The sequence below is a fragment of the Chrysemys picta genome, chromosome 6 (genome assembly GCF_011386835.1).
Source record: "Chrysemys picta bellii isolate R12L10 chromosome 6, ASM1138683v2, whole genome shotgun sequence".
Classification (NCBI taxonomy): domain Eukaryota; kingdom Metazoa; phylum Chordata; order Testudines; family Emydidae; genus Chrysemys; species Chrysemys picta.
The window spans coordinates 48,029,004-48,056,141 of record NC_088796.1 but is presented as its reverse complement, the minus strand read 5'-3'; the positions used below and the strand labels follow the sequence as shown (position 1 = coordinate 48,056,141).

Here is a 27,138-nt window from a genome sequence, read left to right as displayed (position 1 = left end):
GGGGGGTAATAGGAGCTTATATAAGAAAAAGACCCAAAAATCGGGACTGTCCCTATAAAATCAGGACATCTGGTCACCCTATGGCGATGGCCATTCTCAAGTCCTCTGAGATGTGCTTAGATGATATGGGGTGGAAAGACTCATTTCCTCTTTGTTCTGGGCAGTATTTGTTGTCGTCCCTAACTTTTCACAAGTGATTAGTTAATCAATTCCGAGTACCTAGATTTTTTGAGGACTTTTAAAGGAACTCAGTATTGTGGAAAATCAGGCATCAGGTGTCTTGGGGTGGATCACCCAAAAGTTGGGGCACCCAAGCGCAATGGTCACTTTTGAAAACTCCCACACAAATAAATAGTAGTAACTACCTAGTTTACCTTAAACGTAACGTAAGGGATGATTTTTTTTATATTTCATTTTTCCTCCCCCTAGTGCAATTATAGTGGGCTGAGTTTTTGTTACTGAGCCAGGTGCGTTGTTCAAAGTGTTTTCTTTAAGTGGTAGAGCGTGATTAATGTTGAGCCAGTCATGCAGTTTGACTGGCCGAATTATCATGTGATTTTCAAGTAATAAGTACGTTATAATATAAAACATATTTTTGTATGTCTTGAAGATACAAATAAATAAGTTACCACAATGCCTATGGTAAGTTATAAAAGGTGTTTTCATAGGGCAAGGGACTATTCACTGTATTGATGGTAGAATCTGTCCCATGCTCAGTTTTGAGCCACTGTAGTTGTCTGTTGCTACAGTGAGTGGACTGGTTGATTCAGCAATATTCTTGGGTAATATAATTATTTGCTGCTTTGACCAGCTACCCTGTCTCTCTCTTTTGAGTCATCTTTCCGTCACTCTATTTGTTGTAACTATTGTGGCGGGGCATAAATTTTACAAACCTCTGCTGCTCTTTGTTAATGGATTATTTACACACACATACGCACGCACACACACACACACAAAGCCCAATCACAGATCACACCTTTCCATTGTCGTTGGTGGAACGGTAACATATTCTAAATGACTGTGCAAATTGAGCAGAATCATAGAACTGGAAGGGACCTTGAGAGGTCATCTAGTCCAGTCTCCTGCATTCGTGGCAGGACTAAGTATTATCTAGACCATTCCTGACAGGTGTTTGTCCAACCTGCTCTTAAAAATCTTCAATGATGGAGATTCCCCAACGTCCCTAGGCAATTTATTCCAGTGTTTAACCACCCTGACAGTTAGGAAGGTTTTCCGAATGTCCAACCTGAACCTCCCTTGCTGCAATTTAAGCCCATTGCTTCTTGTGCTATCCTCGGAGGTTAAGAAAAAAAATTTTTCTTCTTCCTCCTTGTAACAACCTTTTACATACTTGAAAACTGTTATCCTGTCCCCTCTCAGTCTTCTCTTTTCCAGACTAAACAAACTCAGTTTTTTCAATCTTTCCTCATAGATCATGTTTTCTAGACCTTTAATCATTTTTGTTGCTTTTCTCTGGACTCTCTCCAATTTGTCCACATTCTTCCTGAAATGTGGTGCCCAGAACTGGACACAATACTCCAGTTGAGGCCTAATCAGCGTGGAGTAGAGCGGAAGAATTACTTCTTGTGTCTAGCTTATAACACTCCTGCTAATACATCTGTAACGATGCTGGTTCTGGCGGGACCCAACTGAGAGTGCCAATTCAGGACAAATTGCTTAAACAGGGCAGTTACAGCCCAAAGCTGGGGGTTTTCCACCTCTAAGGCAAACCAAACCAGCCAGACTAAGAGCACTTTGGTCTCACCCCACTGGCTAACCGCAAGTCACACAAGCAATTCCCTTAGACACTCTAGTTTTCCAGTATCACCACCAGTGCCACTCATTATGGGGACAAATGGTTACGAAAACCAATACCCCAATAAAAGAAAAAAGGTTCTCTCGATCCCAAAGGACCAAGCCCCAGACCCAGGTCAATATACAAATTAGATTTTACCCACAAATCACACTGTTGCCAATTCTTTAGAATCTAAAATCTAAAGGTTTATTCATAAAAGGAAATAGATATAGATGAGAGTTAAAATTGGTTAAATGGAATTGATTATATACAGTAATGGCAAAGTTCTTGGTTCAGGCTTGCAGCAGTGATGAAATAAACTGCAGGTTTAAATCAAGTCTCTGGAGTACATCCCCAGCTGGGATGGGTCATTCAGTCCTTTGTGTAGAGCTTCCATTTGTAGCAAAGTCCCTCCAGAGGTAAGAAGCAGGATTGAAGACCAGATGGAGACGAGGCATCAGCCTTTTTATAGTCTTTTCCAGGTATAAGAACACCTCTTTGTTCTTAGGGTGTGTCTACACTACGGGATTAATCAGAATTTATATGATTCGAAATTTGGAAATAGATTGTATAAAGTCGAATGTATGCGGCCACACTAAGCACATTAATTCGGCGGTGTGCGTCCATGTACTGGGGCTAGCTCGATTTCCGGAGCGTTGCACTGTGGGTAGCTATCCCATAGTTCCCGCAGTCTCCTCCGCCCATTGGAATTCTGGGTTGAGATCCCAATGCCTGATGGGGCCAAAAACATTGTCGCGGGTGGTTCTGGGTACATCCTCCCCCCTCTCCAGGGAAGCAACGGCAGACAACCGTTTCGTGCCTTTTTCCTGGGTGAACAGTGCAGACGCCATACCACGGCAAGCATGGAGCCCGCTCAGCTCAAGACAGCAGTCATGAACATTGTAAACACCTCGCACGTTATCGTGCAGTTTATGCTGAACCAGAACCTGCAAAACCAGGCAACGAGGAGTAGGCTACGGCAGCGCGGCGGCGAGAGTGATGAGGACATGGACATGGAATTCTATCAAACGGCGGGCCCTGGTGCTTTGGAGATCATGCTGTTAATGCAGCAGGTTATAGCCATGGAACGCCGATTCTGGACCCGGGAAACAAGCACAGACTGGTGGAACCGCATAGTGTTGCAGGTGTGGGACGATTCCCAGTGGCTGCGAAACTTTCGCATGCGTAAGGGCACTTTCATGGAACTTCGTGACTTGCTTTCCCCTGCCCTGAAGCGCCAGAATACCAAGATGAGAGCAGCCCTCACAGTTGAGAAGCGAGTGGCGATAGCCCTGTGGAAGCTTGCAACGCCAGACAGCTACCGGTCAGTCGGGAATCAATTTGGAGTGGGCAAATCTGCTGTGGGGGCTGCTGTGAGGCAAGTAGCCAAAGCAATCACTGAGCTGCTGCTACGAAAGGTAGTGACTCTGGGAAATGTGCAGGTCATAGTGGATGGCTTTGCTGCAATGGGATTCCCTAACTGTGGTGGGGCGATAGATGGAACCCATATCCCTATCTTGGCACCGGAGCACCAGGGTACCCAGTACATAAACCGCAAGGGGTACTTTTCAATGGTGCTGCAAGCACTTGTGGATCACAAGGGACGTTTCACCAACATCAACGTGGGCTGGCCGGGAAGGGTTCATGACACTCACGCCTTCAGGAACACTACTCTGTTTAAAGGCTGCAGCAAGGGACTTACTTCCCGGACCAGAAAATAACCGTTGGGGATGTTGAAATGCCTATAGTTATCCTTGGGGACCCAGCCTACCCCTTAATGCCATGGCTCATGAAGCCATACACAGGCAGCCTGGACAGGAGTCAGGAGCTGTTCAACTACAGGCTGAGCAAGTGCAGAATGGTGGTAGAATGTGCATTTGGCCGTTTAAAAGGTCGCTGGCGCTCGTTACTGACTCGGCCAGACCTCAGCCAAACCAATATCCCCATTGTTATTGCTGCTTGCTGTGTGCTTCACAATCTCTGTGAGAGTAAGGGGGAGACCTTTATGGCGGGGTGGGAGGCTGAGGCAAATCGCCTGGCTGCTGATTATGCACAGCCAGACACCATGGCGATTAGAAGATCACACCAGGAAGTGCTGCGCATCAGAGAAGCTTTGAACACCAGTTTCATGACTGGCCAGGCTACGGTGTGAAAGTTCTGTTTGTTGAAAACCCGCCCCCTTGATTGACTCATTCCCTGTAAGCAAACCACCCTCCCCCCTTAAATCACAGCTTGCTTTTAAAGGAAATAAAGTCAGTATCATTTAAAAATCATGTATTCTTTATTAATTGATTATAAACATAGGGAGAGAACCGACAAGGTAACACGGATGAGGTTTGGGAGAAGGATAGGAGGGAAGTAAAAGGCCACTGAAAAAATTAAATATAATGACAGCCTTTTGGTTGGGCTGTCCACTGGGGTAGAATGGGAGGGTGCAAGGAGCCTTCCCCCCCCCCCCCCCCCGCATTCTTACACGTCTGGGTGAGGAGGCTATGGAACATGGTGAGGGGGGAGGGAGGTTATACAGCGGCTGCAGCGGCACTCTGTTATCCTGCTGCCGTTCCTGAAGCTCAGGCCCCCCCTAGAATTGCATGCAGCTCAGCGTAGAAGTGGCATGTCTGCGGGTCTGACCCGGAGCGACCGTTTGCCTCCTTTGTTTTCTGATAGGCTTGTCTGAGCTCCTTGACTTTCACACGGCACTGCTCTGAGTCTCTGTTGTGGCCTCTCTCCATCATGTCCTTGGAGATTTTTTCAAAAGTTTTGGCATTTCGTCTTTTCGAACGAAGTTCTGCTAGCACTGAATCCTCTCCCCATATAGCGATCAGATCCAGTACCTCCCGTATGGTCCATGCTGGTGTTCTTTTTCGATTATTGGCCTGCATGGTTATCTGTGCTGATGAGCTCTCTGTGGTCACCTGTGCTCTCCTGTGCTGGGCAAACAGGAAATGAAATTCAAATGTTTGTGGGGCTTTTCCTGTCTACCTGGCCAGTGCATCCGAGTTCAGATTGCTGTCCAGAGCAGTCACAATGGTGCACTGTGGGATAGCTCCTGGAGGCCAATACCATCGAATTGCGGCCACGCTAACTCTAATTCGAAATGACAATATTGATTTTGGCGCTACTCCACTCGTTGGGGAGGAGTACAGAAATCGATTTTAAGAGCCCTTTATTTCGAAATAAATGGCTTCGTTGTGTGGATGGGTGCAGGGTTAATTCCATTTAACGCTGCTAAATTCGAATTAAACTCATAGTGTAGACTAGGCCTTACTGTGGAAAATTACAGCAAAATGGAGTCTGGAGTCACATGGGCAAGTCCCTGCATACTTTGCTGAGTTGCAAGGCGTATCTGCCTTCTCTCAATGGGTCAATTGTATAGCCGATGGTCCTTAATGGGCCATCAGGCAGGCTAGGCAGAGCTAACACCAATTTGTCTGGGATGTTTCCCAGAAGCATAGCATAAGTTTGAAATACAGACAGTATAGAGCCAATATTCATAACTTCAACTACAAAATTGACACACACATATAGATAGCATAATTATAACCAGCAAACCATAACCTTGTCTTAGACACCTCATTTGACCCCCTTTATACAAGATGTGGTGCCACTACAGGACTTTGGTTGCAACCAGGTTCTATATGGTCCGAGTTCAAATCAATAACGTCACAACATCCCAGAATGATGATCGCTTTTTTTGCAACAGCGTTACATTGTTGACTCATATTTAGTTTGTGGTCCACTATAACCCCCAGATCCTTTTCCGCAGTACTCCTTCCTAGGCAGTCATTTCCCATTTTGTATGTGTGCAACTGATTGTTCCTTTCTAAGTGGAGTACTTTGCATTTGTCCTTATTGAATTTCATTCTATTTATTTCAGAAAAATGGATTTACTTGATGAGATAATGTTGAAATTGAATTGTATAAACTGGTGGGCCCAAAATGAGATTTTTGTTCCTTCGGACTTTGATGATTGTTGTTATGAGTACTATAGACTGACTAAATTGAAATATCAAACATATTAATAGTTCTAGCTGTTCATTTAACTCCATGTTGAAATCAGAATGCAAGATGCTGGTCAGAGGAAAATATTTTAAGGAGTTTGCAGGCATAGGTGCAGTCTCCTTTGATTGAAGGTTCACAATTGATCAGTTCAATCTGTAGTCTTGGATTCCTTGCTCTGCTGAGCTCTCACAGAGCAATGGCTGTGAGTAGAGCTTTCATAGAATCATAGAATATCAGGGTTGGAAGGGACCTCAGGATGTCATCTAAGTCCAACCCCCTGCTCAAAGCAGGACCAATCCCCAGACAGATTTTTGTCCCAGATCCTTAAATGGCACCTTAAAGGATTGAACTCACAACCCTGGGTTTAGCAGGCCAATGCTCAAACCACTGAGCTATTCCTCCCTACCATCTCCAGTTGTATAGGACACTCAGTCCCACCCTGTTGGATGAAGACCTGGCCTCAGTTATTCATGCCTTCGTCACCTCTCGTCTAGACTACAGCAATATGCTATACCTGGGCATGAAACCTTCAGCAGTTAGGAAACATCAACTAGTACAACATGTTGCAGCATGTCTCCTCAACAACACATGCTACTGTGAGCACATCACACCTGTCCTCTACTCTCTACACTGGCTTCCCATAGAATTTTGAATCAAGTTCAGGGTCTCTCGGTCCTTATCTTTAAAATGCTCCATGGCTTGGCCCAGCATACCAGTTAAAGCTCTAGGATGAAGACTGTGATCGTCAGCTTCACTCCTCTGGCATAATGGAACTCCCAAGAATAAGAGTAAAGCTCATCTGTGCCAGAGACCGAAACTTCTTCAGGCTGAGACTGTGGAATGAACTCCCTCCCTCACAAACCTCACCACTTCCTGCTCCCCGTGCAAGGCATATTTGTTTGATCTTGCCCTCCCCCCGCAAACACCTAGCAACAGGTATATTTAACAAAAACCAAAACCAACCTACCAATATCTCCACTACACATGCTTCTCCCTCTGGGTAGAGGATGAGAGAACAACCAGCATGTGACAGATGTATAGTCACATTGCTGGAAGGAACTCAGCTACTACAGTTATAGGTGCACTCTAAAAACCTGTGTAGAACAGAATGGAAGAAAATTCTGAGCTGCAGGCCCGCTTTTTTTTTTTTTTTTTTTTATTTGCTGCCCGAGCATTTTCTTTATGAAGTGTGAGGGTAGGACGTGACAGAAAGAGACTGAGTCCATCTTGTTCACTGTTATTTTTTAAGCTTCACCCTCCATTGACCTTGATGTTTACATGTTAAAAAGCAGAGAACAAAGAGGCAGGTGAAGCCACCATGTTGAAAAGAGAAATGAAAGAAATGCATCCTGTACATTTTACCTGCATGTCTGCATCATTAAGGATCTTTTGCTGTACTTATAAACAGCCTTACTGGATAAATCACATGCCTTGTAAAGAAACTGTTTTAGATTCTTGGTCCCAGCTGTGGCTGTTTTGTGCTGTTGAGGCAACGCAAAGCAGCTGGAAAGCTACCTTGTTCTTTATAAGTTGTAGCATAGTAGAGCCTAGAGGGCCCAGTTAGCAATCAGGGCCCCGTTGTGCTAGGTGCTGTACACAGAGAGAGTTGAGATGTAGAAAATACAGACTCCTAGCATTTTCTTTAACTTTTGGAATAAGTGGATCTTTGGACTATATGTATTTTGTATTTGCACCGACTTTAAAAAGTTTTATATGATGCTTACTAACAAATAAACATATGTGTTTTTTAGAGTCTAATCGCAAAGAAACGCTGCTTCATCTCACAGTAAGATTGGGGTTGGTTAAACTCTCGCGATTCCTGTTATCTCAGCCTGGTGGGCCATTGGCATTAGCTTTACCTAATGAAGCTGGAGCAACACCATTAGATTTGGCTTCACAGAATGGACACTCCAGACTTGTTGAAATCTTAATGAAGTGAGTGTAATGGCCTATTACCTCTATTAAACTATTAGCCATTAAAACTGAAGAGCAAAATGTTTATTTCAAAATAGTTTAAACTGAATGTTTATTTCTGTTCTGTTGGTTGTTGTCAGTGTTGTGGTTTTAGGTGTGAAATCTTGTATTTCTTGTTAAAAATAAGGTTTCATATATGTCTTCCATTCTAGGTGTGTGGCAAAATTGGTAACATTTTTAACAGTAATATAATGGCAAACATACGAATCTAAATTTGGTTTAAACTCTGGTTTGATTAGATAAATACATGAGGGATTTATTTTATTTGTCCTTTTTGGAGTAAATAGTTTAGGTTTGGCATCTGACTTAAGTCTGTTGCTTTAAAAATTAATATTTTAAAAATATCACTGTTTATTTTGGATTTGTGGGACCTCAACACAAAATTATACAGTAGCATGTAGTTATTTTTCCATGGTTATCTGAGTGTTTATAACCTTTAATATACTTTTCTAGTCTGAAAAGTGATGTAGAAATGGCACATTTTTTTACTCCTCTGAGCTGCTCCCTCTGTATAGTCAGAGTTAAATCTGCTTAATTTAATGACAAAAATATATTTTTACTATTGTTAGTCCTGCGGTACCAATGTGGCAGAAAGGAGGGAGTTGTGTTTTATTCATTTTTGTGCATCGGCAAAATTGTTTACTAAGTCCCAATTACAGGTTTTGGTGGGGAAAAGTGTGTTATAAAAATCTGTTATTCATAGAAATGCTTCATCAAATGGGAAGATAAATTGAAAACCGCTTTTTGAGTAACTTTAAACATTCATCCCCCTGTAGTGTTTGCAGCCCAATTCAAGCATTGCTACACTGGTCTAGCGCTAGTGCACCAGAACTAGAAAATGAAAGTGACTGCTCTCAAAAGTGGAAGTTTATTTTCATTGTCCAAGTTCTGGAGATGCAAAGGAGCAGTGAAAAAGCACACACACTGTTTAAATGGTGAAAATCAAAGTAACTTTTTACAGGTTTTTGTTTTAATAATCTAAAATGCTGATAGGAACCAGGGCAAGGAAATTTGTTTAAAAAGTACAATTGAACCCCACTTTTACCAAGGTCTTGGAGGACTCTGAAACATCTGTAAGACAGAGTTTTGGATAAATGAAGGAGCTGAGTATCAACCCAGGCAGGGCTAAGTTTCTGGAGTTGCCAGGGAGCTTCCTCCCTGACCAGTAACTTGCAGGACTGAAGCTTCCAGGGACCTTAATTATCTGAAGTTTCAGATGTATGGAGTTTAGGACCTCCATTGTATTTGTAATTGTCGTGCACTACCAGATAATCATATTCCACCATCAGAAAGTCCCCATTAGAAATGAAAAGCCAGAAGTGAACAGAAAATAAAATACATGCAAGAATTCAGTTACATTTTTGTTTTGGAATGGAGCTCTTTTGTTTATGGCTCTGCACAACATACAGTTGTGTGAGTATTATGCCTACTTTAATTTGCATGAGAAAATGACTTACAAAGCTGGTCCAGTACATTTTGTTATGAATGTCTCATTTGTTTGTAACATCCAAACAGTGCAGCGCTCCCTTGAGACACTGTCTGTTTTTCACTGTAATCGGCTAGTAAGCCTGCCAGTTCCTTCACGCTACTATATATGGCAACATTAACAGGAAAAGGTACTATTTCTATTTTACAATAGTAGGGAAAACTAGATGTTGTTTAGTGTTGCTGTTTTATTTTGCTGCCATTATTCCTAATCTAACCATTTTTTCATCTTGATGGCTTGAAACAACAGAATTTTCTTATGGTGAATGGATTCACTGGTAACTATTTGTTTGCCCAGAGATGTTTTTCATGGATGTTTTATATTTTCTGCCTTAGATATTTTTTTTTGTACAGTAAGTTAGAATTTTGAAGTGCTGTGCACCAATGAGAACAGAAAGTTCTCTGTGTTTATATTTTCATTAAACCTGTGCACAGAGCATATGTTTTAATTTAAATAGTGTGTTGTTTCAGTTTTCAGGGCAGTCATTCGTTTGACATTTCTAGAGCTGAGATCAGTGAGTGTGCTTTCCTACAGTTTGTTCATTCATCAGGAACTCTGACACTGACATTTAATCACACCGCAGAACGTTTGCTGGAGTCTGACATTAAGCTCTTCAGGAAATACTTCTGGGATAGAACCTTTCTTTACAAGGTAGGTGCCAAATCAGCAGAATGCATAGAAACATATATATTTTTTGACAATTTGCACCATTTGCTATTCATACTCAATATGTTTTTTTTGGGTAGCACTCTTTCTTAGTTTAAACCGTGCAGGTTTTAGGGATGGTAAGTGTGTTGGTCTTGTAGACAAAGGATTATTGGCATTAGCTTTTCATCTGTGCTAAAGTGGTTGTTTTCACGCATGAAACTGAAGTGTAGAAAAAATGTTAAAGGAGTACTTGATAAAGCCCTTGTATTTCCAGAGATGTTTTAGAATGGCCCTATGGTAAATACCTTTCTTGTAAAACCCTTTCTCTCTGGTTTTTAATCTTGCCTTTTCCATTTGTGTTCATGTTTTGTAGTGGGAGGTATTTTTTTTAAGTTGCTGTTACTATTTATAGCAGCAAGGAGCCCCAGTCATGGACCAGAACCCCATTGTACGCTAGACATTGTACAAACACAGAGAAGAAAGATAATTCCTGCTCCAAAGAGCTGACATTTATATTGTATTTGTTGTATGATATTTTGGTCACTTTAGTCTTGATTCAGTGAGGTACGTAAGCACAAGTGTAACTTTAAGCATGGTGAGTAGCGTAATTGACTTCAATGGGAATATTCATGTGTTTAAAGTTAGACATGTTCTTAACTGCTTTCCTAAATTTGGGTCTTTGTCTATATCAAATTATTGGCTTAAAAGGTTACATAAAATTATTATTATTTATTGTTTCCCCCTTTCTTGTTCTTAAATTTCCCTTCTGTTTTTGCTTTTCTTTTCCATGTTTTGTTTTTCTGTTGTTTGTTCAATTATTTTTAAGCATTTATCAAAATGGTTATAGGTTTTTAAACTAACAATGAGCTACATGAGATGCTTTGACCTTTGCACACCAGTTTTGTGCGCTTGATTTATAACACAGACATTCCTATTTAGTCATTCCCTAGATTTCTAGGCTTTCCAATAAAAACTGGTCCCAGATTCATAGCTCTAACTTGGGTACAACAACTTTCACACAGGTATCCTGATTTCCTAAGGCAAAAACAAAACCATGACAAAGATTGTAATATTGTTTATATCCCTTGCACTCGTCAAACCCTGTGTTTTTTGCAGCACTTGGGGGGTGGGGTGGGGAATGGAGAAAATGCTAATTGATGTGCCATATTGAAAGTGCCCATGGCAAATATTCTCAGATTAAAGGTTGCAAAATTCTACGATTGTTATGATCAGTAAAACATTCTGCCAGTCATCCACGTAGGTTTTCCCTCTTCCTGAAGAGACAGACGCAGACCTTTTCTGTAGCTTAGCTCCTCCTCATTGGGAAAAACCACTAGAGATCATCCTTTCAGTGATGGAAGATTTTTAATGGTAGGCTTAGTGAAACCTAGATAGCAGAAACAAGCCACTATACCAAAGTACACAATCTTTTTATTTAAATACTAGACCAAGCATAGGAAATCAAATTGTCATGAACTCCATTTGAGAAATTGTCACCCCAAGTGGGTGGGTCTGATCTAGCTAACTTAGGCTAAGGAAAGTACAGGGTAAAAACACATTTTTCTTTCTTTGTCACAGTCAGGACCACCAGTCCTCATAATGGGATTTTGACAGCTTTGAAAGCTGAGGAGGGAAGAGGGCAGTAAACATTTCAACGTAGCTACTTATATTGAAATAGATGTAGCATTTACAGCATTCAACACTTCTACCACAGGCTGAAGACTGCGTATCTAACATATAGTGTCTTGAGAATGTATGGATAAATGAGCACATATATCGCTCCACAGACAAAGTGTATAACTATGACCCAGGAAGCAGACGCGGGCAGAGCAGAATGGGCTTTAATCCATTGTGGTGGCAAACGTCCTTTGGTTTTGTATGTTTTCCTGTACATGAAATGGCTGCTGATAGCTTTGAGGCTTACTTGACCTCAATTGCTAGAACTAGTTCATGCCATTCTGTCTCCTTTTAGTGAATGGACTCATGTTGGGCAGAGTAATGGAAGAGAGATTTCCTGAGATGGTGGAGAATGGAGTACAGTTTTGGAATGAACAATGGACCCGTTCTCAGAACCATCTTATCCCTGTGGAAATGACTGTATTGATACTGCTCCCAATTTTTAGATGTTTTGATTACATTATAAACAATTCCCTTTTTTGACACCGAATGTAGCGAGTAGGGGAAACCTGAGTGGTGGGGCTCAAAAGGAAGCTCTTTTTGTTAGGGAGTCCAGAATGGGGTTGAGTTTTCATCATGAGGGACAATGGATGTCCTGCAGGCTGAGTAGCCCTACTCCCTTTAAAAATGGCTGACTGCACACAGCTGCTATGTTTGAGTGTATCTGCTGTTGAATGCAATCAGTGTGGGGAAAGAAGACTCTATGGAACATCAGTGGAGAGAACAAATCTTGTTTTTAGTGACCAAATGTAAACAGTAAAATGGAGAAGGGAGAGATGATGTATTAGATCGTTGTTTCTAAAGGCTCTGCATAGGGAAGCCCTTTTGTTGCCTAGTATCAGAAAAATCCAGTGGTGTCCCAAGGAGGAGCTAAGCCGAGTTGCTGTTTCTGTTCTTTAGCTGCAGGACTAGGAAAAACTCAGACTTGGGTTGACAGTTAATGGGATTTAGGCTCCTAAGTGCCTATCTCACTTTTGAAAATGAGACCAGGGGTCCTAAATCAGTTAGGCATTGCCAATGCTGAGTGCAGCAATACCTAAATACTATTTAAAATCTGGGCCAATTTTAAAGCGGTCCAGCTCAGCCTCATCTAGTGGGGTAGATCCTATGTGACTCCTGCAGCTGATGTAAATTTGAGTAGTCCTTAGGCTGCTTGCTCTAAATTATGTGGGAGCTATTTTGGGTCCTTGATCTTTCTGGTGGCAGTGCAGTATGCATGTGATTTACTGGCTAATGCTCTTATAGCTTAGAAAATACTTGGAAACGGGTAACTTTGTATATTTGTTAAGCCTAGGGCTGTCCTTACCCATATGCAAAGTACGCAGCTGCGTAGGGCACCAGGAAATTTGGGGCACCAAATTGCCCCAGATTTCCTGGTGCCCTACACAGCTGCGTGCTGCTCCAGCAGCCAGCCCGATCCCCCAGCCGGCTGAGCCGCCCAGGAAAGCTGCCCCCACCCCTGCTCCGCCTCTTCCCAATGGCCCCCACCCCTGCTCCACTCCAGAACCTGCCTCTTCCCACCCCTGCTCTGCCCCAGCCCTGCCTCCACTCCACCCCTTCCCCAAAGCCTTTACCCCGCCTCGCCTCTTCCCGCCCCTGCTCCGCCCCAGCCCTGCCCCCACTCCACTCCTTCCCCTGAGGACTGCATCAGGGGTTGGGCCTGCCCTGCACTCACTGGGTGGCAGGAAGTGGAGCAACCCAGCCCCAACCTGCTCCGCTCCGCCGGCTCTTGTTGGGGGGTGGTTTCCCCCCTGCCTCCCAAGCCTGCCCTGCTCCCCCTCCCCCTGTGGAGGCCTGGCCACCCCCTGCGGAGGCCTAGGGATGCACCCCCTCTGTGGGGGGGGGGGGGGGAGGCTGCATAGGGCACCAAAATGGCTAGGGATGGCCCTGTTAAGCCTTTATTTAATTGTTTAGCATCATAGGATACATATTCAAACTGACTATATGACACACACAATTCAATTCAGTACCATCTTTATATAGATTTCCATGGGATGGAGGAATGAGCACAGAACTAAGAGTTAAGGAGGTTCTAAGTTCGAATCCTGGCTCACCTACTCATTCATTGTGTAGCCTTGGGGAAGTCACTTCACTTTTCCATTTTAGTTTCTTCACCTGTAAAATTCTTGTATCTTACAGGACAGTTATGGGGGTTAATAAGTACAGAACTTTTACTATATGAAGAGCTATATAAATGCAAACATTTTTTTCCAGAGAAAGGATGTGCTACATACAGTACAAATTTTAAATCTGATATGTTACACAACACAAAGTAAATTTTCCCCAAATATTTTTAGGTTAAAATATTTTATAAATTCTCTCCCCAAAATATATGTATAACTTTTTAATATTAACATTAATGTATGTATTTGACTTTTTCTTTTGGGGGGGGTGCATACACATATGGGTGTATTAATATGTATGGGTATCCAAGAAAGTTTTTGTTGTTTGAATTTGGTGTTTTTTAGAGTCTTAATTCAAAACAAGCTGGGACAGTTGAAGGACCACAAATGCCCTGCAATTCAACAGATTCTGCCGAAGGTACAGCTTTTCATCTTTGGTTGTAATAGCTTTCTAAAGTGCTAGGTAAGGTAGCATGTGTCCTTGTGCCATATATTTATTTAGGAAGATTGCTTAGTATACATGATATCAGAGATCTGTGCAATAGATAATGGTAAAATACATAAGGCATTTCATTATAAGGGAGGTATGAAATCATGCATTTTAAATAATTAATTTACCTGTGTGAACCTAAAAATGTTCACAAGAATTTCTAATAATTGAAAAAGTCTTTTAAAAAGAATGTTAAAAAATTACAACAGCTAAATTACAACCTCACTACAATTCCAGAAGAGGGCAGTATTCAGCTGAAATAAAAACAGGTCAACTTGCAAGAAGTTCTAGTAAAGTCAAAAAGTTCTGGTTGATAAAGATAGGAGTGAATTAAAGAAGAATGAATTAAGCATTTTATGAACAGTTTTAGTGGCCAGTCCTGAACTCTTTACTGTGGCAAAATTCAAATGGTTTTAAATGAGTCTCCCATATTGATTTCAATTGCAAGTTTGCCTGTATAAGGATTGTAGGATATTGTTTCATGACCATAATTACTTTTCTTTACCAGATAGATCATACTGAGCTGTGCAGACCTTGTGACAAGAAGGTCCTAGAACAAAAGAGTTATAGACTTTTTAGTGATTTTTTTTTATAATACTCTGATCTGGCATTTAGTTGAATACTATCCCAGATTCAAGGTCTCATTGTTGCATGCACATTAGTGTCTATCTGGAAGAAGTGGCTAGTATGCAGTGGCTAATTCTACAAGATAAGGCCCTAATCCTGTAAAACATGCACATGCTCTTAACTTCATACACTGTGAGAAGTCCCATTGAAGCCGACATAAAGTTAAGCAGTTGCATAAACGTTACAGGGTCAAGCACTGCATGATGCTGTAAATAAGAATTGGATTCCAAAGGTATTACCTAATTATTCCGAGTGAGTTAATAGACTGAGGAAGTGACCTCCTTAATAGACAATAGCTCCAGTTTACATAGTTAAGAGTTCCTTAAGTGTGATTGCCACCATTAAGCTCTTGCTGGAAATTTGTGCCCAACTTCTCCAGCAACCCACAGGCAATTAACATAATAACGGTAGTTCTAACGTCACCATCAGCATTAACACTACCAGTCTAAAATCTACTTTTGTAAATATAAGCAACCGTTTATAATACACGGAATTACATACTGTGCTATCAAAATCTTTATTATCTTGGGTGCAGACTTCTCAGAGTGCCAATGGTCAATGTGATCTTGTACCTTCTGCTGTGTGTCACTAACAGCAGGCGAATTCATAGCAGCAGCTTGGGCAATGCAAGTCATGGTCGTTTTTCTTCGTGCCTGTCCAAGCAGCCTGACTTGGTGCATGCAAATAGCAAATATCAATAAATATTGATTTAGCACTTCAGGAATCATTTAATTTCTGACTATACCCTCTCATTTTGGGTTCAAACCTGCAAGCTGATGCTGAGCAACTTTGTGTGGTGCTGAGTGCCTTCAGCTCCTGGCACTCAACCATTACAGGAATTACGCATTACCTTAGCAGGCTGAGTACTTTATGCTCATCACAATTCAATGGCAAAGAGAGTTCCATCACTCTTCGTTAGTACCTATTGCCAGTTCTTCACTACAAAGTTTTGCCAGCATAGCTATGTTGGTTAGGAGTGTGGAAAAAATCATATAGACACAGCTTATACTGGCAAAAGAGTCCTTTAACTAGTATAGCTTATGTTGTTCGGGGAGATGGTTTAACTGTAGTGGCAAAAGAATTCCTTTTGCCAGTATAAGCTGCCTCACCATTAAGGAGCTTTGCAGGGCGTAGCTATACTGCTAGAAATATAATGTAGTGTAGACTAGCCCTATGACTTGATCAAATACATTGTTATCACTTGACTTTTGCAGACCTGTGTATTTGTACAGTGCCCAGCACAGTGGGGACAGAATCCTGACAATGGGACCTTTGGGTACTACCACTATAGAAATATCTAATAATAATGAATCAGTGTTTCTATATCGTCATATAGTTTGGTATTGTCATAGATGTTCATATTTCTATCAGCTGGCAAAAAGGAATATGTGTAGCTCTAGCTATATGTGTGTTTGTTGCTTTTCATACAGTCATTGAACCCAGATACCTGAAAATCACTAATATAATTGATAACTTTGATCCATGTTCTACCTTCTGCTAATGAGCTAAAGAGACAAAATAAAATTTTGTTGGAAACAAAATTAAATTTTTTGCTGCTACAAACAAAAATCATGTAACAAATGATCCATAAAACTCCTACAATATTCTACTAAATACCTTTGTTAATTTAGGTGCTGAGCTCAGAGCACAAAATTCTTTGCAGTAACTTCATAAAGGGATGCCCCTTAGAGTTTAAAACGCCTATTGTTCCAATAAGTAATACTTCCTCCTGGGTGGGCCTAAAGTCAAGATCAACAGACCTTTAAAGCATAATGCTAGCAGAAGCTCTGAGCTATTATCTACTGAAGGTTGCTATAGCAATACAGCAGTTTGATTGCATTTCACGATGGGCAATGCAGTGGGTCAATGTAAGGTGATATTGCTAGCTTAACAGTGGATCTCCCATAGCAACTTAATTAAATTCAAATACACAGAATGACACATTCTCTATTAAGGATGCAAAATAAAGTACAAATATATTTTACTTTGATTATTTCAGCCATTCCTATGTTATAAAAAAAAATCTTGTGATTTTCTAATTTTGAAAGTTTGTGGCAAGTAATATTTGTGCAGAATATTATTTAGAGCCATAGCCATTTATGGCTATATATTAAATCACTTATTGCATAGTAAACAGAGTTTCCCCAAGGATTGTAAGAATGAATTACAGTAATGTCAACTTAACGCCAGTAGTATTAGAAAAATGTCTAGAGGATTTAGGGGAGCATTCCCTGGGCGTTATCTTTCTAAAGTTCAACTCTTTTTCTCCATCTTGCTTTTTAAAATTAGGGTATGTCTACACTGCAGCTGGGAACAAGCTAATGGAGCTTGAGCTAGTATTAGCAGAGTTCAAGCTAGAGCACTAAAACTAGCAACTGTATGTTCCGGCTTGGGCTCTGAAGCTTAGGGGGTTGGGTAGGCTTGCAAGCCCGAGCTTCCGCCCCAACAGAAATGTCCACACAACTATTTTTAGCACACTAGTTTGAGCCCTGCCAGCATATGTCTGTGTATCTGAGCTGGAAGATTTGTTCCCAGCTGCAGTGTAGACATACCCAGAGTTACCATGGCCATCACTAAAGGGTCATTCTTTATCCACGGTTACTACATAGTGGTGTCTGGGATGATCTGTTTCCATACTGTGGGTAAATTTTTACATTATCATGGCACCTATTTTATCGGGCTGAATTAGTTGTTTTATAGAATTGTTGCCTGGTCCAAAAACACCTTTTGGGAATCTTGCCTTTAGATTTTGGTGGCACTCATGAGGTTTGATGCAATAATTGCAGGATACAGTACCAGTGTTCTGTCTAGCTATTTATATTTGGCCCTTATCCAGAGCATCTCCTAAACAGAGAGCTTACCTCTGTGTGGCAGGAAGATATTATTGTCCTCATTTGAGAGAGAAAGTAGTAAAGCGACTTGCTTAAGGTCACATGAGAAGCCTGAGGCAGGAATCGGAGTAGAAATGTACTAATGTTTAGAGCATTTTCTCACTGGTGATGCTAATAGTTACTAGCCAGTAGTTGAAATTGCTGCTGCTGTTGTGGTGCTTGTAACTTGTACCTCTGCGCCATCTGCAGGTTGTTTGGAGCTTGTGCACTGTGTACCAAGTGGGTCCCGCCTAGCGTGGAAGACATTGATCTCTCTGCAAGATGAGGACTGTCACATCTTCTCACATTCCTGCTGCATTTCAGCAGGAACCCTCTAGATGGGGTCGGGGAACAGGGCAAGGCACAAATCTGGTTGCAACAGAAGATCATGATTAAGAAATTAATCAGTATGGACCCAATCCTGTGTAGTCTTTACTCGTACAGAATGGCAAAACTCCTATTGACTTCAGTGGGGCCAGGATTTCATCCCCAGATAGTTTAATTTGAATAAGGATTGCAGGATTAGACCTTATTATTGTTGCTGGAGTCTGCGGCTGGACTTGGATACCAGGCAGCTGTTCTTGTGAGGGGATGGATTGGTACAATGTTATTGGTTTGTAACCTCTCCCTGGGCTCTGCACAGAGATCAGGATGGGAAAAGGTATAGCAAGCATCAAAGATCTATGAATGATATCCCGTAAAATACTAAGATATACATGTTTTTAAGTATTAAGTTATGGTTAAATTCATATGCAGTAACTGATTTTTCAAAGCTGAAAATGCAGCTGCATATCTGTGTCTGGCTGGAGGGTCTTGCCCATGTGCTCAGGGTCTAACTAATCACCATATATGGGGTCAGGAATTTCCCCCCAGGTCAGATGGGCAGAGACCCTGGGTTGTTTTTTTTTTGTTGCCTTCCTCTGCTGCATCTGGCACGGGTCACTTGCAGGTTTAAACTAGTGTAAATGGTGGATTCTCTGTAGCTTGAAGTCTTTAAATCATGATTTGAGGACTTCAGTGACTCAGCTAGAGGTTAGGGGTCTATTACAGGAGTGAGTGGGTGAGGTTTTGTGGCCTGTAACGTGTAGGAGGTCAGACTACGGGATCATGATGGTCCCTTCTGACCTTAAAGTCTATTAAGATATAGGCTGAGTCTGTATCTGAGGGCAGACTTGAATCTTGATTTACAAGCCTCAATATACAAGAAATAAAACTATATATAAGGAAAAATTGTGAAAATGGGAGGGTTTATTTTATGTTAACCAACAAATGTGACAGTAGCTAACAGTTCTAGGAAGCCCTGCAGATGCTTGTTGTGCTCATTTACATGCAGATTACTCCTGCTCTGTTTGCTATTTCATAAATGTCTGTGCTTGGGTAGATCCTGCAGAGTTTGAACATGTTTTTGTGTTCGCTGTGTCCTTTCCAATTGCCTGGAGAAGAAACCATATAAAAGAGAGCGACAGAAATGAAGTTTTTTATCACTTTTTTTCTTGAAAATGCAGGGGCTAATTTTTAAAATGTATGACATGTCTTTAGGATGGTGCACAGCAGTTGGGATCTCCCATAGTTTAAGGCACAGCTTCTGATTTGTGCTATTGTGAGGACAAATCCGCAGCCTCGTTTATGAATCAACATGTATTTTCACTGCCTGTCCCTTTAAGCTCAAGATCCTGTTTACAATTGGTCCATAATAACATAACAGCTTGTTGTACAACCATCTAGTATTCTGCCCACTGATATGCTAGTTTGGGGGGGATGTGTATGCTACAAAAGTACATTGTTCTGTGTTGCTTGCTTGCTTGCTTGCTTGCTTGTTCATTATTTTTTTCCTCTTCTAGTTGAAAAAAGAGTAAACTTCCATTGTTTATCACTAGAAGTTGATACGAAATCTCGCTTTTACAGATCCCATGAACTTGGCATCTGATGAACCAGCATCTGGAAGTGAAGATGTGAAGGTACAGCTTTATCCTTGTATGAATAACTAGCCTCTGTCTAAGTTCTCCTACTGCACCTTATGTTGTGGTATCTGAGCATCTTCCATAGTTAAAAAAATAAATAAGGTGACTAATGCCTGCCAAGTGACATTTCCTTTCCATTCCTGCCCCAGGGAAAAGTTATGTGTATGTATGTTTATTATTTACTTCAATGAATCTGTCATGTGTTGGTGGGCTAGAAAGCAAGGTCAAAGAAATGAGGCTTACATCTGAATTGGAAAGTCATGATGATTGTGGTCATTCCTATGGGAGTGTGTTCTACAGCTTGGGACCAGCTGAGGTGAAGCCCCATCTCCTACATGCACCAGCTTCCTCCTTGAGATAGAGAGTTCCATTGTTCACAAGGAGTGGAGCTGAGGAGGGCAGTGGAAGTCCAGGAAGGTGAGGTTATATTTTAGGTAATCTTGATCCTGGGAGATAACATGGGGAAACTCTCATTAGCAATATTTGCAGGATCATACACAGAGCCTGTTAGAGACTGCCAATGAGAAATTCTGGCATAAAAAATATTGATCCTGCTTGGGATTATTTTTACATGAATCTAACATAAAATAGGATGTTTTACACTTGTTAGCAGAAAGAGAAGCTATGATGCTTGCATGTAATCCCATTTCGATTAGTCAGCTGTATTTGATGTCTGTTTTATATCATGCTTTATATGTATGTCTCAGGTTGTGCCCTTAGACATCCTTGTCTCAGTTTTACTTTTTCTAGTTTACAAAATTGAGATTTGTGTGTGGACGAGCGCTAGCTGGCTAAGGCTCAGAATGTACAAGGTTGAAGTGATATTTGTAGGTTGAGAAGCAACTTCCCCTTTTATTAGGGCCTGTGCCTGTTGTTTGTCAATAGAATTTGCAATCTGGGGGTGGTGTTGGAGCTACAGCTGGGTATAGATTATTATAATACTTAGTCCTTCTTTGAGTGCGGGAGACTGGACTAGATGACCTCTCGAGGTCCCTTCCAGTTCTATGATGATTCTGTGTAGCAGGCCTTGTTGATTTTCTACGTCTCGCCAGGAGACTGACCATTTTTTGTGGACACAGACCATACTACCATAATCCATGCCTTTGTCACCTTCAGATTAGATTACTGCAGCTACATACGGCTACATGTTAAATCAACCTGGAACCTGAAGTTGAGGCAGAATGCAGCAACCCACCAATGTTGCTGGGAGCATGTGACACTAGTGACCCCTCATCTGCATTGGCTGCCTGTTGATTTCTGGACAGAGTTAGAGGCATTAGTTCTGACCTATAAAGCTGTAAATAGCCTGAGACTGCCTCTCCCTATATGATAAATTCACAGCTTTGGTCATTAGAGATCTTTGAGCTGGAGCCCTCTCGTTTTAAACTTGTATCCCTCTCTGCTCCAAAACGGTCTGTATTTGTTGACCCTTCAAGGCACAATAAAGCCTGAGCTCTTGAGGAGGGAGGGTCGCCATGAACAGTAGTGCTTGTGGGGAGGTGGGGTATTGTCTGGGTTTGATTTTTATCTCTCATTGATTATTTTTTGTCTGGAGGAGAGGCTGCTAGTTTTATCTTTTAGGCAATTGTATTTTTAATGTATGGTTGCCTCTTTTCACCTCAGCTTGCTAGTCAAAGTTCAGGGGATGTTCCAGTTGGTGGAGTCTGGTATTCTCTTTGATGCCGTTTTGTTTATTTCCAAGGGATGTACAAAGTCCTGCTTTTCTGAATGCAGGGGGAAGCAAGAACGAAAGGAGTGTAATGTCATATTTTACAGCCCCAAGCTCCTTAGACCCAAAAGTTCTGTCTCTTGCTATTTCCAGGGTCACACTCTGCTCACAGGCCACTGCTTGGCTTTCTTGCTTTTTGCCTCTGCCTCCCTCACTATTCCGTCTCTTCTCAGTTTCTGGGTGTTCTGACTTGGCTTGCACTCATGCACTTGGTCATGATAGTCAGTGGAGCCTCCTGCCCATTTCTGAGCAGATTCTATTAGGCGTTGGTTTAGGTGTGGTCTCTTAACTGTCTCTTACAGCTATCTTAAATGAAGGGCATTTTCACACATCAGTTAGAACAGGGGTTCTCAAACTGGGGATCGGGACCCCTCAGGGAGTCGTTAGGTTATCATGGGGGGGGGGGGTGTCGCAAGCTGTCAGCCTCCACCCCAAACCCCACTTTGCCTCCAGCATTTATAATGGTGTTAAATATATTAAAAAGTGTTTTTAATTTATAATGGGGGTCACACTCAGAGGCTTGCTATGTGAAAGGGGTCACCAGTACAAAAGTTTGAGAATCACTGAGTTAGAACAAGGTTTTTAACTGAACCCATAACAAGGTTTCACCCAGCTCATAACAGAATTAAAGGTTCATAAAGCCTGGGGTAGGTAGTTCTTTATTTTCTGTATTTATTGAAATAAATGAAATGAACAAATGGTTCTGAAAAGATTTTAAGAGAATTCTGGTAGCACCAAGCACTGTTTGTAATGAAGTTCAAACTTGACCATTCATCTTAAAAATCTAGCTCAAATTTCCTTTTTCTAGCCTTTCAGAGATCCTGTGGTTCCCTCAAGTGAAAATGAAGACCAGGTCTTGTTGGATATAGGTAAGAAACTGTTAGCAGTTTTCACTCTTCCAAAAGTGATTGATCTATATGCTACAATACTATCATAGATCCAAATATATAGCAGACAGACAGGTGTCAGACAGCTTCTCTAAAAGAAGTAGGACAACTAACTTTAATGAGCGGCACCGCATGGCTACAACCAAAAGGCGCACTCAGCCAAATTTGTGTTATTCAGAAGGAAAACTATCAGACTCTTCTATTGTATTTAGGTCCTTGTATCCACCTGTGATATTCTAGGACCTTCCAGCAATGTAAGCGGAAATAGAAATCTTGAAAAGAATTGATACAATTAACTTAAATGAGTGAAGATTAAATGAAACACACGTAAAGAAATGTCTAGATACGATGGGGATGGATGCATTATAGTTCCCGAAGATAGATTAAAGATATAGCTAGGTAAGCCCAGCAGCCAATAACACAAGCAAAACAGTGAGGAAAATTTCCAAGTTTCGGAAAAGCTACAGTAACAAAGTGCAAACATTTGATAATACAAAGCAGAACAAGAAGGAAGTGGGCAAAGAGTCAATTAGCTCAGCCAATGAGAGCTGGGGTTCCAGCCAGAAATAGCCAGGCTGTTTCAATTTGCAATAAGGTACAGTGGCATAAATGGAACAGATAACTCAGATTGTCGATACTCAAACAACCAGTGTGCAAACTTAACAGACCTTGCTACAGAGATAAGAGCCACCTTGTTTTTTTATGTGGGGCAGTAGAGGGAATGGGTCTAATTCTACACTGGTGTAAATCCACAGATGCCAGAGATAACATTCTGGCTCAATATTTCTAATAATCTCTAATAATAATCCATTTTCTAATCATCAGTATCGCAAATCACAATTGTGAGAGATGCTGTCAGTTCAGTAACTTTAGCATGCATATGTTGCATCCATATATTGCCTCCCTGTCCCAGGAATGTAGAAGTTTATCAAGGGAATTAAGAGTATGTTGGCAAAAATAATAGTTTTTGTGTATGTGACTTGGGTGCCTTTGTGCATAGACCAGATTCATATTTTGGAATAAATCTACCTGCCCTGCATAAATAATAATACTGTACAGGCATGTAAAATGATAGTGTCCACATGATCACATTCTGTTTTGTTAAGCAAAACCAGTTATTGGACTGGATCTTAGCACAGGATGGCGTGAGCCATCAGGGAGCAATTATGGCTCACTAATTTTGAAGCCACATCTGTTCTGGTTCCTGCTCTGGTTACACCAGCTGCGTGTGGTCTTCAAGGGTCTGAACAGCAGCAGGTAATTGGTAGGTCTGTGCTCTGCCCTGCAACTGACTCACCCCTTTTCACCCTTGATATGCTCTGTCCCTCCACCAGCACACCATCTACCCAATGGTTCTCAACGGTGGCCTGTGGGCCACTTGCAGCCCAATCAGCACACAGCTGCGGCCCATGTGACATCCTCAGAGCCATAGAGGTAGAACATATATTGTGTGGGTGCGGCCCACATATCACATAGAGAGCCGCATATTTGGCCCACGATGGTAAATAGGTTGAGAACCACTGATCTACACTGAGCCTAGAGGCAGCTGTCTGAGGAGCCAGTTCTGTAGGCTTAACACCAGCTCAGAGCTTCCCCCACCCACAGCTGAGAGAGTGAGAATGCTCGATGCCACCTCTGAGCTCTGGCCACCTGCAATGTCCCATTTCCAGATGTGGCCATCTCCTATTAATTTCAATAGGGCCTGGACTCCACCCCCAGTCTGCATTTTATGTGAGATCTGATGGGGTTAATCCATGAAGTGTTGTTGCAGGCTAGGAGAATTGAACAAGTGGTAAGATATAGCATAGAAATAATGCAGGAAAGAGGGGAACTGTATTTTTTTAAATATTTTGTATATTAAATTAAGGTGGTTTGATGGGTTTATTGAACAGTAAAAATCTATGCATGTTTTAACTTGAACCATACCACAATAACTGTCAAATGTCACAATTTTATTGTCCTGTACTGCTTTAGACTGGTTTTTGTTGTGTTTTTTTGCCATTGTTATATTAATGGCTGTGTTTTTGGCAGGAGACAGACGCAGTGGGGGATAAGGAGAGAGAAATGGAAAGAAGAAAAATAGAGCGAGATACTGAGGGGAGGTGTGAGGAAAAAAGAATGACTAGAAAAGAGCAAGCGGTAGAGTGTCTATAGGAGGTAGGGATGAGCAAAGCAAAGAATACATTTAATGGTGAGACTATGTAGTGCTGTTTGGTCATTTACATGTTTCTGAATATCAAGCAGCTGATGGATATTAGCTTCTCCCTTCTCTGCTCCATTTTCCTCTCCCACATGGCCCCTCTGTCCAAAACCTCTGTCAAAAGTTAATACTAATAATAGCAGCTCTTGAAAGGACTCTCAAGTCCTTTTCTAGTTGCCTGGATCAACACCCTGCTCTTATACCAAACCCCTCAGGTTCTAGCAATACCCTTCTCCCAACAGGTATTTGTAGGGTTACCATATCTCATAAATAAAAAAAGAGGACCCTCCACGGGTCATGGCCCCGCCCATTTCCCCACCCCTAGCCCCGCCCAACTCCGCCCCTTCCCCCACCCTAACTCCGCCCCCTCCTCCCTCCCACTCCCAGCCAGGGGGAAAGGGCTGCCCCAGTGCTACCAGCATCACGGTTTCCCGGGCAGCCTCCAGACCCTGCGCCCCCAGCTGGCGCTTCCCCAGCGCAGCTGGTGCCCGGGAGGGGAAGTGCCCAGCCGGGGGTGCAGGGTCTGGAGGCTGCCCAGCAAACCGTGAAGCCGTTAGCGCTCGGGCTTTGGGCAGCCCCTATGCCTCCGGACCCTGTGCCCCCAGCCGGGCACTTCCCCTCCGGGGCTCCGGCGGCTCTGCGTAACTTAGACTGTATAAGTTACACAGAGCCAAAGAGGAGCAGAGCCCCCGCAGCTGGAAGCTCTGCTCCTCTTAGGCTCTAAGAGCCGGGCTGCCCCAGCGCTACCGGCTTCGGGCAGCCCCCGTGCCTCCGGACCCTGCGCCGCCGGAGCCCGGGAGGGGAAGTGCCCGGCTGGGGGCGCAGGGTCCGGAGGCAAGGGGGCTGCCCGAAGCCGGTAGCTCTCGGGCAGCCCGGTTCTTAAACAGAGCCTCCAGCGGCTGGGGCTCTGTGTAACTGACACTGGGTCACTTACACAGAGCCCCTGCAGCTGGAGGCTTTTCTCCTCTTTGGCTCTGTATAACTGACACAGTGTCAGTTACACAGAGCCCTGGCGGCTGGAGGCTCTGTTTAAGAGCCGGGCTGCCCAAGCGCTACCGGCTTCGGGCAGCCCCCGTGCCTCCGGACCCTGCGCCCCCAGCCGGCACTTCCCCTCCCGGGCTCCGGCGGCGCAGGGTCTCCAGGCACGGGGCTGCCTGAAGCCGGTAGCTCTGGGGCAGCCCGGCTCTTAAACAGAGCCTCCAGCCTCCGGGGCTCTGTGTAACTGACACTGTGTCAGTTACACACAGCCCCGGCGGCTCCAGCCCTCGCGGCTCTATTTAAGAACCGGGCTGCCCGAGAGCTACCGGCTTCGGGCAGCCCCGTGCCTGGAGACCCTGCGCCGCCGGAGCCCGGGAGGGGAAGTGCCCGGCTGGGGGCGCAGGGTCTCCAGGCACGGGGCTGCCCGAAGCCGGTAGCTCTCGGGCAGCCCGGTTCTTAAACAGAGCCTCCAGCGGCTGGGGCTGTGTAACTGACACTGGGTCAGTTACACACAGCCCCGGCGGCTCCAGCCCTCGCGGCTCTATTTAAGAGCCGGGCTGCCCGAGAGCTACCGGCTTCGGGCAGCCCCGTGCCTGGAGACCCTGCGCCCCCAGCCGGGCACTTCCCCTCCCGGGCTCCGGCGGCGCAGGGTCTCCAGGCACGGGGCTGCCCGAAGCCGGTAGTGTTCAGGCAGCCGGGCTCTTAAACAGAGCCGCCATTTTCCCGGACATGTTCGGCTTTTTGTCAATTCCCCCCGGACGGGGGTTTGACTGCCGAAAAGCCGGACATGTCCGGGAAAAAGAGGACATATGGTAACCCTAGTATTTGTCTTTAAGGTATTTTGGGGTGTCCACAATGCCCTCTCCAGAATCTTCAGGGGAGCTAAATCTCCATGCCCTCCTATACATTTTTTGGGGGAAGGAGCTGTGACCACATGGGTGCTTTGTGGGCCTTTACTTTGCACCCTGCAGTAGGCTTTTTCTGTTCTGCTTCTGTCCAGCAGGGGGTGGGTTGGCTTCCTGCCTCTCAGCAGCCCCTGTCAGGATTAGAGAGGCAAAGAGCTTTCCCTTAGTCCCCTGATCCACTCCCTACAGAGTGAGGGTGTGTGTGTCTGTGTCGGGGGGTAGCAGCCACCTAATGCCCACTGAGCATCTCTGGGGGCATTTAAGAAGCCATTTAAACTGTGGAGACATCTAGGGTAAAGGGTCGTAAGGATTTTTGGAGGCAGTGTTTGCTGTATTTGAGAATTGGTGGGGGAGGTGTAAGGTGCTGGGGGAAAGGAACTATTAGGTCAGGTTTAAAGTTGGATTATGGGGACTTCATACCAAACAGTCTCTTCATCTCTCTCTCCTGGGAGTCGATAGAGATCGGGCTATGTAATTAAAAACAAAAGCAAAAGCACTACAGATACATCTTTATTTATTCAGTGAAAGAGAGAGAGAGAAAAACTGCAAAGGATGGGAGAGAAAAACGAACAGGGAATTAAGGAGAGTGAGTAAAAGATACAAAAAAAGAAAGAAAAAGCAGAAATGTGGTTTTTAAATTTAATGTTAAAACATGTCTTCACAGTGCATTGTACTTCTCCAGTTCCGCAACGCTATGTTTTTGGGAAGGAGTCTGGGAAGTGACAGCTGAATGCTCTTACTGTTTGGCATGTAACTGAATTAACAGGGCATGTGTTTTTAAACATT

General features: G+C 43.1%; 1 protein-coding gene across 11 annotated transcripts in view; it reads left to right on the top strand.

The window, feature by feature from the left end:
- The window catches only part of ARHGEF28 (Rho guanine nucleotide exchange factor 28), a 186,951-nt gene that overhangs the window by 64,424 nt on the left and 95,389 nt on the right, over positions 1-27,138 (top strand). For 8 of the 11 annotated variants that reach the window (XM_005288256.3, XM_005288255.5, XM_008167521.4 and 5 more), the window contains 5 exons: positions 7,549-7,732; positions 9,728-9,908; positions 14,051-14,123; positions 19,598-19,650; positions 22,191-22,251. In XM_005288256.3, coding sequence (XP_005288313.2) covers positions 7,549-7,732; positions 9,728-9,908; positions 14,051-14,123; positions 19,598-19,650; positions 22,191-22,251 — 552 coding nt within the window. The other 3 variants (XM_042855936.2, XM_042855935.2, XM_065550133.1) reach the window with 3 other exon arrangements.